This window comes from Budorcas taxicolor, chromosome 17 (assembly GCF_023091745.1).
Source record: "Budorcas taxicolor isolate Tak-1 chromosome 17, Takin1.1, whole genome shotgun sequence".
Lineage (NCBI taxonomy): Eukaryota > Metazoa > Chordata > Mammalia > Artiodactyla > Bovidae > Budorcas > Budorcas taxicolor.
This window is the reverse complement of record NC_068926.1, coordinates 35,442,245-35,457,461: the sequence shown is the minus strand read 5'-3', so window position 1 is coordinate 35,457,461 and position 15,217 is coordinate 35,442,245. Positions and strand designations below refer to the sequence as shown.

Here is a 15,217-nt window from a genome sequence, read left to right as displayed (position 1 = left end):
TAGAGGAAAAAAGTCCAGAAGAGTCTATTCCGTAAATACATTCATATGTATAGTATTAAAATATTTTTGACAGATTCCAATAAAGAAGTCAAAACTTTGGGAGCCATCTGGTAAAGCTATCCCCCAGGTACATAAATAAATCACATATTTATATGTTAGGCATTCTGAGATTTAAAAAAAAAAAAAAAAACCTCTTCAGGTATAGATTTTAAACACTTAGTCAGATATCAATTTTAAACACTTAAAAGTACAAAGGCTTCAACTTTTATTTTCACCCTATGCTTCTATATTTTTCAGATTGAGTGAAGGTATTACACCTTTTAAGTTTTGATCATCAGAAACCTCATTCTTTTTGCAATCAAGATCAAGGTTAATATAAGATCAACAAATTCCCAAACTGAATTTTTGGTTAAAATTTTTAAGCTTCTCCAAGAAGTGTCATAGATGAGCAGTAAGATAAAGTAAAAACTTTAGAAGCCATAGAAATCTATAACATAAGAAATCAGACTCAAATTGAGTAGAAAATCTTTTCAAGTTGACTAAACAGAGCATGTAGATCAAACTGAAGTACTGCATAGTGAGTTTGGAGAAATAATCCTGACCTTGAACACTCATCTGAGTGTTCCCCACATCACTTATACATTGTACTTGTCCACTTGGAATACCAAGAAGTGAATTTCACTGCTGTGTTAAAGTATGCAATATAGTGTCCGGCTTCAAGTGATATCTTCAGGAACCTTCATATCCCATGTGTTCTAGGACAGATGCTGATGAATCATCTGTGAAAATAGAATATCATGAGTAACCTCAACTTAAGAAGCCATCAGGGTAAGGATGAAATAGAAAATCAAATATAATTTGTTATATACCTTTTGGATGAGCGATTTCAGTCTTTCTAGGTATTCCTTGGGTGGTTTTTTCTCATAAGAATCACAAGAAGGACATGTCTAGAAATCAATGAAAGAGTAATAATTTTCTCTAAAATGTTTTTCCTACTCAGTAAAATGTTCATTCAAATTTTATGTTTTCCAATTAGAGACATAAATCATGTTCACTGAAAAAAATTTGAGAAACACATGAAATAGTTCAGAAAAAAACAGTGAGAAAAATCACTTGACATCCTAATCTCAGAGATTATAACTGCAATATTTTGATATGTGTCCTCCTGGTAATTTTTTTCTTTGCATTTATGTTTACATTGGTTATTAATTTGCCTTTTTTATACTTAACATATCACAAGCATTTCCTACATATTAAATATTCTTCAAAAATATAGCCCATAATGGTTGCTTTGTATTCATACAAAGAATTGAAGTGTTACTATTTTTGGACACATAGATTGTTCCTAACTTTTCACTATTGTATACAGTGCTGCAGTGAATATCTCTGAGTAATTTTTCATATACTTCTTTATTTTATTTAATAAACTATTAAAAGTAGAATTAATAAGTAAAAATGATAAAATATTTTAAGGCTTTTGAAGTACATTATTAAACTATTTTATCTCTATTCGTATAGAATATTCTTACCATTATTGGGCATTGTTAAAATTTTTTTATTGGAAAAAAATAAGATTTCTTTTCTTAACTTGCATTTATTTGTTCATGAGGACATTAAACAATTCTTTACATGTGTATTGCCCACTTATATTTCTTTTAAAAAAAAAATCTTTTTTATGTTTTTTATCCTATTCCTATTGGAATACCAGACACCAGACCATTGCTTGCTATTGAGCATCTCTAATGCCAGTTTGATGTTGTGGTGAGAGGTATTTGAAAAATAAGAGATTTAAGTTCTAATTCTTATAATGGCACTTAACATTTGTGGGGCTTGGGACAAGTCACTTAACATCCTTGGTCTCGCTTTCACATCATTCAGATGAAGGTGCTTCGCTGAATAGTTCTAAGTTCAGTTCCAGCACTACCGTTTTGTTTCTTTGATATCTGTTTCAGAGACAGGCTCAGCTCTTTCCTTCTTGAGAAAAATTTTGGAGAGATACTTTTCACATTCTAACCTTGCCAAGCAATCAAAGGAAATAAAAATCATTTTGATATTGTAATTAAGAGTTCATTTGCTTACATGTGCAATCCCTTAGAAGAGGGAGAGAAAAAAAATTCCAGTAATTTCTCTTATGTGTTCATCCAGTGGTTTTGATTAGTGCTTGAATTACGAGATTATCAGCATTGCTCATGAGTTGGCATAAAAGCAAATATACAAAAGGTTCTCAGGACCCCCAAAACTAGGGAATATTGAAATTCCCTAGCCAAATAATGGGGTCTATCACTTTAAATTGTAGCACTGACTCTGCAATTATATAGGACGGTAATATTTTTTAAAAGAGGAAGGCAGAGATTGAGATTTATCCTGGTGTCTTGAAGGCTGTCTCTTTTCTTGTAGGAAAGCTAGGGTCTAGCTCTTATTAATAAAATTGCAAGTTATATGTGATCATATAATGAGAGGAGAATATTTTTTAATTCTTAAGTCACAGTTGGATCCTCTGCCTAATGACTTCCTCACCTCAGAAAGCTTCAAATTGGCTATTAGTACTTTCAGGTCTGTGGACTAAAAAGAGGTGATTTCACTTCTCAAAACACTCTATGAGAAGGTGTAACATGTAACTGGAAGGAAGGCACTGGAGGCTCTGGCTGCGTGTGTGTGAGTGTGTGTGTGTGTGTGTGTGTGTGTGTGTGAAATTGTGTAAAGTAATAGATACAGTTAGTAAGCACAAATAAGATAGATGACAAACGACAGTCTTACTAGTTCATGTTTCTGTCTTCTCCCTGCATTTGTGGGAGGCAGTTTCCTCTTCAGCTGTTTAGTTAATATGTTGATTATCTTTTCATTGTCTCCATTATTTGCTGACTTTAGTTGAACCTTCTGAAAACATGAAAAAGCTGACCGCTCACAGTGTCTCTGAAAGAGAAATTATTTGTGTGCAAGTTAATGAAAGTCATTCAGAAAGTAAAAATTACCTTCCCAATCCTTTTTTCTTGCAGTGCCTTGGATCACATTCATTTCAGCAGACAAATGAGGAATGATTCATGTCCTACTTAATCTTTGGGCTGAAGAGGAGACTCTTATCATGTGAAATTCCCCCGTGTTAGGGGCGAGAGGACATTTCCCTGTCTCACAGACAAGAAGATGGAGCCTCACTTTGCCACAGTTCTAGCCTCCTGTCATTTTGCGGTTTGAGTGTTGGGCAGAACTCTTGGTGTTTCTGGGAGGGTTAGTTTGGTTGCAGAACACACATTATAAATTATGACACTCTAAGAGTTACATTATGGCTTGTGGCAGCTTTGGGTGAATTATGCTATGGTGTGTTAGTCATTCAGTCGTGTCCAACTCTTTGTGACCCCATGGACTATAGCCCACCAGGCTCCTCTGTTCATGGAATTCTCCAGGCAAGAATACTGGAGTGGTTGCCATTTCCTTCTCCAGGGTATCTTCCCAACCCAGGAATCAAACCTGGGTCTCCTGCATTACAGACAAATTCTTTACCATCTGAGCCACCAGGGAAGCCCCTCTGCTGTGGTAGTCTGATTAAAAATTGTTTCATTTGTCAGTTTCTCTCTTCAGTGTACATAGGACTTTCTAATAGTGACATATATGTCTTGAACAACACCTTTCCTGTACAATGCCTGGCATAGTGAATGCTAGTGGATGCTCAACAAATATTTGCAGAGTGGACAAATGAATTAAGTGAGTTTAAAACCCCTCCTTTGGGGAAATGAAGTGGGTGCCTACCTCAGATGGTACATTCCACATCTAAGATAGAGTCCACCTGCCGTAGACCATGTGTGACTTTTCTAAAATCCCATTCACACTCTCAAGTCAGTCAGGGTGGGATCTGCCTGAATCAAGTGCTTGAGGAATAGAATTTGAGATGTGCCCTCCCCACCCCCGCACCCACAAGGGAGGGAAGACTGTCCCTTATAAAGTAAGAGTAACATCTCAGAGCATGGTGAATTTGGCAGATCATGGATCAAAAAGTTGATTCTTGGTTTAGTCAAATAACCAGTGGCTAGTGAATAAATCAGAATCTTAGAAATTGAACTGAAAGTGAAATGGAATTTACTGGAAGAACAAAATGTATACTGACTTGTTGGAATCATTTTCACACTGATCTGAGAACTTGTATTCAGGTTAATTTTTTCTGTCAGCAAATGCCTGTGTATGATGCTGTTCTCCCCAACCCCCCAACAAAGTTGCTATATCTTCATTTCACCAACGTGCATGAAGCTACTGCCATGTATCCAGAAGCTGCAACTTCTCTCAGTTCCTACAAGGCCCATCATATATACAACAATATTACCTGAATCTTCCCATGGACAATCAGCTGAAAATAGCATCTGGCCTGCTTTGCATTTTCCAGCCTATATGCTTACCCAATATGAATGTTGGTTAATAACATGCACCTTTAAGACACAACCCCATCAGATTTGCTTTGCATACGTAGCCACAAGCCGAAAACCAGCTTATCTGGTTTCCTTATATCAGAGCGGCTTGCCTGTCATAAGGGTGAAATAATGTCCTTTACATATGTTTGCCAAAATGCTTATTTAATAGAAACTATTTATAAATGTTAATTATAGCACTTTTTTTTCCTTGAAAACCACATGTTCATGTTTGTTGAAGTTTTTTCTTTTCTCTTCTTTTTGACCACAACCGGCTTAACTTACTGGAAAAAAATAATATTCATATTTAAAGAGGTAAATTTTCCAGCTGAAACTGAAAACACTAACTGCTTCATCCGTGATGATCTGAGAAACCAGCATTTCTCACAGAGGCCCATTTTGCTGAGTTAACATTAACATGTGTATGTTGAAAGAAAACTAGGTTCCAAAGAAGTGTAGGGGCCTACGAAATGAACTCCCTCAAGACAGTATTGCAAAGAGTGGTCAAGACAAGTGAGCAAAGATTTTGCACCTGAGAAAGCCTTTCTGAATACGTCTGAATGGCATCTGGACGCCGATGCTCCTACTGATGCGGCTGTGCTGTCTCTACTGCGCTTCCTTGCTCACCCGTGTCAATACACAGTGGAATTTTGCTTTGTGCTTCCTGCAAGCAGCACAGCTGTCCCTGGCAGTCCGTGGTCCAGGACAAACAGCGGCTGGATTCGGCTTCAGATGCACATCAAAGGCAGCCTCAAACAGGAGAAGAAGCAGAGAAGCTGCCCTGCTAACTGCTTGAAGGGTGCATTGAGGCGGGGAGTGGAAAGGCTCATCTTGGCTGGGGCTGCTGCAGGTGCCCTGTCACTCAGGGTGACCCTGAGTTCACGCGCAGCACCACCACGTGGGAGCAGAACCACTGCTTTCCTTTGCTGTGACTTGCAGACTCAGAGGGCACGGCTTTGCTTCCCTCATCCTTTAACACCTGGAAGCATTAGTTTTGCAGAATAGAGGAAGCAGTAAGGAAATCAAAAGCAAGAGCAACCACTCTTTAGCCAGAGAACAGTCAAGAGCTGCTTTTGCAAGTAGGTGCACTTGGCTTTGTTGATTGCAATTGAATATTTTAAAATACTTGCCTCCTTACAATTTCCTTTTGAGCTGTGTAGCTTTTTTTCCAAAGAAAGCCCTGGCCATGCATACTAGGAAGTTTTGCCAATGGGGTAAAATTACCTTTGTCCCGCTTACAAACTAGGTTTATATCAGGGTTTCTCAGTAGTAGCACTGTTGACATTTAGGGATAGATAATTCTTTGTTGTTAGGGCTGTCCTGTGCATTCTAGAATGTTTAGTAGCATCCCTGGCCTCTACCTACTAGATGCCAATAGAAACCTCCACACACACAACTGTGGCAACCAGAAAGTTTTCCAGATAATGCCAAATGTTCTCAGAGGGCAAAGTCACCACCAGATGAGCACCACTGGTTATATAATTAGAAAGAGAAAGAAAGTTACCTGGTGAGGCCAATTAGCAACCTTAGATAATCACTGTCAACATTTATATGCAACATTTTAATGAATTTATTTTCATTGAACTTTTTAATCTTTTAAAATCTCTGATAGACTCTGCTTTGATGCAAGTCCTGAAAACTTGATATAACGCTACTATGACCTTGATCTATTTTCTTCTCTCCAGGGTTTGCCTGCCAGCATGGCTTAAAATCTTAGTTATACCATTATTCACTTGTATCATAGTAGCATTGCTTGATCTGATTATTAGATAGACACAATGTCACTGAGACAAAATCCTGTCATTATGGTATAAGATAAAAAACATCTGCTTTAACAAAGCATATAAAAAGAGTACCCACTGGATCAACTTAAGTTAGAAAATGGGATATTTTTCTTATTTTGCAAGTCATAGACTGCAGCTAAGAAACTCCAGAAAGGACTCTAACCACAGCAGTTACACAAAAGACATAGATGCTGAAAAATACATGTTTGGATAATTAGGACATTAAGAAACAGACTTACTTTTTGAAAAAGTCTTTCCAATAAGCTGAATGTGCTACTTTCATTTTAGATGCTGCTTATTAGAAAAGGACTTAGTAAATGAGAGTGGTTAGGTTCAGAGACAGAGAGTGAATTTTAGAGAAAAGCAATAGTTGTGACTCATTCACTTTCTAAACTTTTACAGAGTCATTTACGATAATTGTTTTCTTTGCAATGTATCTTCATAAGTCTCCCCTTTGTAGTGTCCTAATTACTGGTAGTACTTTTATAGTTATTCTAATTTATGCAGTTAAAGCTCTGTGACAGTGAAACTGTTTCCCCCAAATGCATTTATATCCTCAGGATACCAAACATTAAGACTAGATAGAAGTTACCAAGGGAAAGATCAGCGCACAGTACTCTTGAACTACATGCTACGCCTCTTCTTCCTGGGACCTCATGGATTTAAATGGCTTAAGATAACGGGATGCGTTGTTGAAAATTGTCCTTTCAAAAGACCTCACCGAAGGCCGAAGACAAGACCCATTCAGGCCAAGGTATATGGGAATTATATTGTAAAGAATAGCCTTGATTTCCATACCAGCATTACTCCATGCTGTTCTGTAATCTACTCTTTCTTTCTTTCCTTCTCTTTTTATTCCTTCTTTCTCTGTCTCCCTTTTACCCTTCCTTCCTTTCTGCCTTTCTTTCTTTCTTTCTCCCTTCCTTTCTAATTATCAAAAACTGAATTCTGCTTCTATGGCTTGTGTCTATGTTTCATAGATTTACAAAGAAGGCTCAAGAACTTTTATGCACAGACTCTTAAAATGTAATTACTTGGTCATTGTTCAGAAAATGATCATAGTATAGATTTATTTTCTAGTTTTGTTTTTCTGTCTCAACAGTACTACTTGGGAATACTCTTAGAGATACTTGAAGATAAAAATATATCATATAAGGTATGTAATGTTTTATAGATTGGCTTGTTGGTAAATCAATGAATATTTGGGCAAATTAGAAATAACTATGTAGCAAATATATTATTTAATAACTAATTATTAAATCACAAAATTCATTGATAGTAAGTCTATTTCTAAATAATCATGTTAATGCCTTCCTTAATTGGATTTTAAAACTTTTATCAAATGCATTTTCACAAACAAATTCGACTGGTCTTACCTTTACATCTTCCGGAGCTGGCAGAAATTCAGGATCCTAGAGCAAAAGAAAATTAGTTCTGAGTTATTTTTATGTCAAAAAGCTCCTTTTATAGTAACTGAAGAATATTATTTGAATTTTATTGTGCCCAGTATGGCCTTACCAAGTCATTCACATAGTTTTTCAGCTGATCAACAATGTCTATAAGTTGACGCAGTCTAATAAAGAGGCGATCTTGCCCTTGGAAGCTTGACTTGTGGGCCACTGTCCCAGAGAAGATGACCATCAGGCAAATGACTATTCTCTCCATGTTGCCAGGAGTGGATCTCATAAGTGCCAGTAGAGCAAGACCTTGGTCTCAGTTTTCACTTCAGTTTGTGAACAGGTTGTCAGAAAAGCTACCTATTTATTCATCCTTCAGGGAGAGGTAAAGCCCTCCCATTGCAGCCTGGAAATCTTTGTAAAATGGATGAATGTGAGTAACTCTTTTTTCTTTTCCACTGGCTAGGTATACGTGTGCATGCGCTAATGCGTGGGGGCAGGGATTGATGGAGTTAACAAAATGTGCCCAATCTGCATCTTAGACAGGAAAAAGAGAGACATGGGTGAATTCCAATTTTCAGCATGAATCAAGAAGTATGCACAGTAAATAGTAAGTACTACAAGATTTCAAAGAAGTAAACAAAACACTTTGATCTCTCTCTCTCTGCCTGCCCTAGCATCTCACCTGTTTTCTCTGACAGTCATAAGGGCACTTCAATAATGAGTAGAGTGGCAACATGTGCTTTCTTGCAGGACTTTTTCTTATGGTAATAACTAGGCTTTTTGACTGAGATCATCCAATATCCATCATAAAGGTAGGAGGACAGCTACCTTTTAGGAAATTTTAAACATCAAGTGTATTTTCCAAATTAGCAAGAATATTTTAGTTTCTTAATCAGGTTAAATGGTTTAAAGTAGAATGTGCTTCCAACTCTGCTCCCAAGCATCTTTAAGTAACATTAATTTCAGCCTCTGATTTATACATATTGTTCCATCCCCAATCAAGATCTCATTCTACCTTCATTAAAAAATAATGCAACAATTGAGTGAATGAAAAAGCTAATACTCATTCCTCTCCAAACCAAAATTTTATTTCAAACAGCAAAATCCAAAAATATCTCCGACTCCTTTTTTCTTTGAGTAGTGTTACTTATTTCTGTTAGATATCATTTTCTCTGGGTACGAACAATACATTTCTAACTATGATCAGATAGAGATTAATGAAAGGCTCAAAGTCCACAAGTGGTCTGTCATCCTCCTCTCTTCAGCTTCTCCTGTCCCTGCTACTCTTTACTCATTTGAGAAAGCTGAATATGATATTATAGAATCATGGAAGTAGTATTGTAGCACAGTCAATTGAGTCTTACAATAAAACTCTTGGCTATGGATTTTTTTATCCATTTGTTTCTTCATCTATTTCATCACATGCTTACAGCCATACTTTTTTCTAAAATGTTATGTGGCTAAGATAAATTGGACTTTGGACTTGCTTTGAAGGTTGTTTTTAATCTTTATACTATAAATATCTATTCAAGAGTATTCAGGTTTCGTCCTACAGAGTAATAAAAATCTTACCATGTAATCAAGAAGTCCTCCCTATAATCATTAAATTTCTACAGGGTAGGGTTGATGTATAAACCCACGAACTGCATTTGGACTTGGGGTTGCCACTTTGCATCTCAACATTGCCCGCATCAGCTTTGTTCATGCTTTCTTTATCTGTTAAAGAGACGTGAGTCTCCTTGAAGATACTAACCACAGTGGTTAAGAGCCCAATTTCTAAAGCAAAGTGCTTGAATTCAAATCCAGGCCCTAACAATGAGTTACATATTAATTGTTGTACATATGCCCCTGGATATGTTATTGCAAAAGGAAGATAAGTATAGAATCTAATTATAGGGTTGTAATGAGGCTTAACTAGACATTTCAGGGGGGAAAGGGCCAAGTACATCACACAATAAAATCTCAGAAGATATGTGTGCTGATCATGGATGAGGGTAGAGAGAAAAATTCATAAAAGCCTAGAGAAGCTAAGCTGATCCATGGAAGGAAGAGCACAGGTAGATCAGCCAAAATGCATGGGTGTGGCTGTATTTGCCATAAGAAAGTTTTGAAGTCTTTAGTGCTGCTTAGAGAGAATCACTTGTCCCAACTCTGGAGTGCCTCACTGTCACCCTAGACCTCCTGGCCCTCCACAGTCCATCAACCAGCACGCCAGAATCTGCATGGTCCCACTCTAACATCAAGACCCAAGACCTTTCTGAAAGTCAGATCCCCTGCTTTAAGTAGCGTTTCGGTTGTTAAGCATTTTGAATATCACTGCTGGTGTGGTAGGCTGAATAATGACACCCTAAGATGTCCACGTCCTAATCCCTGGAACCTGTGAATATGTTACCATCAAGGTAATCAAAGGAACTTTACATGTGTGATTACATTAAGGATCTTGGGAGGAAGGTTCTCCTGGATTATGCATGTGACCTAATATAACCACAAGGGTCCTTGTAAGAGGAAGTGGTGGGTTTGGAGGGGGTGTGTCAGACTCAAGGAAAATGTGATGACAGAAGCAGAGGTCAGAGTGATATGGGGCTTGAAGCCAAAGACCTCCTGAAGCTGGGAAAGACAAACAGCAGGTTCTTCCCTAGAACCTCCGGAAGGAATGCGGCCAACACCATGATTTCAGCCCCTTTAAGCTCATTTTGGACTTCCAGAACTGTAAAATAATGAATTTGGGTTGCTTTAAGCCACTGAGTTTGTGGTAGTTTGTTACAGTAGTAATAGGAAAGTAACACACCTATGTGTGGAATTTTTACTTTTGGAAAAGGGATGAGAAAAGAAGGAAAAGGTGATTAAGAGAGAACTAGTAAAGGCTGATGGCAGTCCACTCCAGTACTCTTGCCTGGAAAATCCCACGGACAGAAGAGCCTGGTAGGCTATAGTCCATGGGGTCGCAAAGAGTCAGACACGACTGAGCGAATTCACTTTCACTTTTCACTTTCATGCATTGGAGAAGGAAATGACAACCCACTCCAGTGTTCTTGTCTGGAGAATCCCAGGGATGGGGGAGCCTGGTGGGCTGCTGTCTATGGGGTCGCACAGAGTCGGACACGACTGAAGCGACTTACTAGCAGTAAAGGCTAGAATTTGGTTTGCTGGGCTGTTGGGGTGCAGGTAGAAGGGATCAGGAATCATAAAGAAGAAAGGAAAGTAATATTAGTGTAGCTACTATTGGGTATGGTATACCAGATATAAAGGAGAAGAATGTCCAATGAGGACTTTCCAGGAAGTCTGGGTGTCTTTTAACAACTTTTTCCTGGTGCTGAGAGGGCTCACTCAAGAGCGACAGTGTGTTTCAAAGCTATGGAGCCCAATTTGCATTGTGCTACAATTTATCACTGTGTTGAGACAGACCTTAGGGTGAAGTAAAGAGACTTAGATATACTTGAGTTATGTATTCTCTGCTTAGAAATACTAACTTACTGCTACCTTTTTACAGCATCATTTCATTGTGGTCTTAATGGCTTTTTACTCTTTAGATTGTAATCTTTTTTTTATTTAGATTCAGTCAGTCCTGCGTAATATTTGTATTGAAAATGAGAATTTATCTCACCGTGACAAATATACCAGGGCACAATTTGAGTATAATCAGAATTTTGTGTTTCCTCATATGTGATTTTGTCTGCAAGAAATGCTAGGTAAATGCAGAATCCAGCTGAACTGGGCCATTTAGGAATATACAAAATGCATACACAACTCAAACACTCACCAGCTAACTGTCCATATCTGGTGTTTAAACAGCTTTCCATCCCGGGAAGCCTCTGCTGCCATTTCTCAATAGTTTGTAGCTGTGACTCTTCCTGCACTCACCTCCATGAACAAACTTTGGGTCTTTTCCTAGGCAAAATGCCATATTTATTATAGTATTTATGTGTTTCTTAACCATGTAACATGTGTAAGACTGATGTCTTTCTTCATTAGGTTCCTGTCATCTTTTATCACTGACAGAATTTCAGTGTCATGCCCTTAATTATATTTCCCCCATAAGCTCTGTGGTGTTTATTGTGCGATTTTATACAGTACACTTGGTTTTTGAAAAGTGTATGTCACATTATAGCAGAACTGACTGTATTTTATCTGAAAGTGTCACGCTAAGTCTCAACAGCATCTAGTTACATCCAGATGAAGAGCAAGGCTAGGATCAAGGATTTATTCCTAAGGAGGGAGAGAAAACAGGGATGATGGAGGAAAGGAGAAAGAATGATGTGTAAACGCATATCCTATCTGAGCTCAGCCTCCCTAGTGGCTCAGATGGTAAAGAATCTGCTTGCAATACAGGAGACTGGATTCAATCCCTGGGTCAGGAAGATCCCCTGGAGAAGGAAATGGCAACCCACTCCAGTGTTCTTGCCTGGAGAATTCCAGGGACAGGGGAGTCTGGCAGGCTCCATGGGGTCCATGGGGGTCTCAAGGAGTGGACACAACCGAGTGACTCACACATTTTATCTGAGCTTAGATTTTTAAAACCCTGGTGGTGCAGCTCCTCCCTGGCCCTTTCCCATTAGCGCAGGGGAGCACATCTTGGCCTCCGTGAGCCTTCTGAAATTCTGTGCAAATTTTTGTGTTTATGTTTGTAGGAAGAAGAAAACCTTAAATTTCATCTGCTTCTCCAAGGAAATGTCAGGCAGCTGCTTCTTTTATTTTCTAGGCTCCAGAGGCTTCTGTGAAGGGCAGTGTGGATCCATGCTTCCTCAGCATCTGCACAGCACCATGCACAAAAGTGGCAGCTGCTGGTGTGGCAGGATTAGTGAAGGGGCAACAACCTGGCTGAAGCCACACTGTGTAACAAGCCCACTGCTTTCACTTCACTTCCATGGTTATTTAGTACCTTGGAGTGAGGTGGTAGATCCTGCTACATGTACTTTTCCCAGGAATATAACCCAGGTCATCACCACGAAAGCATGAAACTTTAGTCACCCACCCAAGAGGATTCATGGACACATTTCAAGAATTTTCTTGAATGGACTATGCTTATAGACCACCTGGTCAGGATAGGAAGGAGGCCAGGGCACAGAAGGAAAGCTTCCAGCCAAGGAGAGCAGGCTGGGAGTGAGAGGAATAAAGGGAAGGAGGGGTTGAAGTATGAAGTGAGTGAAGTTAGGTCACAGTTTTGCCTGGGAGAGATGTGCTAGGTCTGAGATGGCACTGGTTACCCCTTGTGCCCAGCTCTCTTGCCCTGTCTGCACAGCTCTTCCTTGTGACCACTGGGTGTCAAGTATTTCCTTTCTGCTTTCACTTGCCTTGGCCTTTCATGGGTAGAATTAGATATCCTGCCAGACAAACTCTGCCAAGGGCGGTCTCTGGTATTTAGAGTTATAGACTTTATTGTAGTAGGTGCCACTCTATAGGCCAAAGGGAGATGGTTTATCTTTAGGCAACCGTGACACCCATCAGTGAGGCTACAGATCACATATCCATCATTCCATGACCACCAGGCACAAAGTATGGAGAAAAAGAATCAGAAGATCCATACCGTTCAACCAAGTTCCATCCTGATGCCACACAAGATAAGACAGTTTCCACCAGCCTTCCTAGTCTCCTGCCCAACAGCTCTAATCAAAGGAATGCTATTGTCTTTGGACTCAAGACCTGCACCTATTTCCTTCCCTAGGGTGAGAAGTGGCTATAAACATCTGTCTTGACCCTGCATCTCCCAACACACAGTCATGAAAATAAAGAAATACAATATTGACCTTTGCTGTCAGTGTGTCCCCTTCCTAAGGTGTCTGCTGGGTTTCTCATTCATAGGAACCTTCTCCCCACATCCTCCAAGGGGCAGTGTCGGGATATCAGAGAAAGGAATCTGAAGGCTGAATGTCTCACTCATTCTGAACAGCCATTTCTGTTTCTAGGGATGAGGAACACTGGGGAAAATTATTACTTTTAATCTTTGTATTTACAAAAGTAATACATGTGTATCATAAAACAAAGAATTCAAATACTTTACAAAGAATTGTAAAGTAAAAAGCAAAATTTAAAATTGCTTCATTTTTCTAAATAAATACAATAAGATAAAATTGCTCTCTTTTTTCCCCTAATTTTCACTTTCTAGGTGCACTCTTGAGAATTTATAAAGGATCGTATATTCTTTACCTATGTACTTAGAACATATAGAGGCATAGATATAAACGTACATATTGAAGGAATTAGAATTTTAGATGGAGATAGAGAAGAATAGAAAAGGAACAAAGATATAGACAGGAAAAATGTGCTTTTTTATATAAAAATTTAATCTTATCATACATATTCTGGGCATCCCTGGTGGCTCAGATGGCCAAGAATCCGCCTGCAATGTGGGAGACCCGGGTTTGATCACTAGGTCAGGAAGATCCCCTGGAGGAGAGCTTGGCAGTCCACTCCAGTACTCTTGCCTGGAGAATCCCGTGGACAGAGGAGCCTGGTGCACTGGAGTCCATGGTGTCACAGAAAGTCGGACACGACTGAATGACTGAGCACAGCACATACATATTCTGCAACTTTTCTTTTTCACTCAACAGTGTGTCAGAGACAGTGATCCATAGAGTAGTCTCACACAGTTCAGTTCAGTTCAGTTCAGTTGCTCAGTCATGTCCAACTCTTTGTGACCCCATGAATCACAGCACGCCAGGCCTCCCTGTCCATCACCATCTCCTGGAGTTCACTCAAACTCATGTCCATCAAGTCGGTGATGCCATCCAGCCATCTCATCCTCTGTCGTCCCCTTCTCCTCCTGTCCCCAATCCCTCCCAGCATCAGAGTCTTTTCCAATGAGTCAACTCTTCGCATGAGGTGGCCAAAGTACTGGAGCTTCAGCTTCAGCATCATTCCTTCCAAAGAAATCCCAGGGCTGATCTTCAGAATGGACTGGTTGGATCTCCTTGCAGTCCAAGGGACTCTCAAGAGTCTTATCCATCACCACAGTTCAAACGCATCAATTCTTCAGCACTCAGCTTTCTTCACAGTCCAACTCTTGCATCCATACATGACCACTGGAAAAACTACCTTGACTAGACGAACCTTTGTTGGCAAAATAATATCTTTGCTTTTCAATATGCTATCTAGGTTGGTTATAACTTTTCTTCCAAGGAGTAAGCGTCTTTTAATTTCATGGCTGCAGTTACCATCTGTAGTGATTTTGGAGCCCCCAAAAATAAAATCTGACACTGTTTCCACTGTTTCCCCATCTATTTCCCATGAAGTGATGGGACCAGATGCCATGATCTTCGTTTTCTGAATGTTCAGCTTTAAGCCAATGTTTTCAGTCTCCTCTTTCACTTTCATCAAGACAGGGCTATCTTTTTTAAATAGGATGTTAATATTCCATTGTATGGCTATATTATAATTTATTTATTCATAACCCTGGTGATAGATATTTAGATTATTTCCAATTTTTATTTCCTACAAACAGCGCTGCAATGAATATCCTTAAACCTCTGTGTCTTTAGCATATGTGAACTATATTTCTTTTAGATATATATCTCACATTTCACTTTCTGAATGGAACTATTATATCCTTTTAAAAATTTGACAGGAACTATCAAGTTGCCTTCCAACATGTCAAAGCAGTTTACACTCCCACTGACAATTCAGTTTCCTTTCCCCCTCTATT

General features: G+C 39.0%; 1 protein-coding gene across 1 annotated transcript; it reads right to left on the bottom strand.

Annotated features, from left to right (window-relative positions):
- Positions 1-755: 755 nt before the first annotated feature.
- IL21 (interleukin 21) lies at positions 756-7,864 on the bottom strand. The gene is made up of 5 exons (XM_052655132.1): positions 7,697-7,864; positions 7,555-7,590; positions 2,758-2,913; positions 870-947; positions 756-779 (listed from the first exon to the last, which is right to left on the bottom strand). The coding sequence occupies exons 1-5, from the start codon at positions 7,862-7,864 to the stop codon at positions 756-758; spliced, it is 462 nt and encodes a 153-aa protein (XP_052511092.1).
- Positions 7,865-15,217: the final 7,353 nt, after the last annotated feature.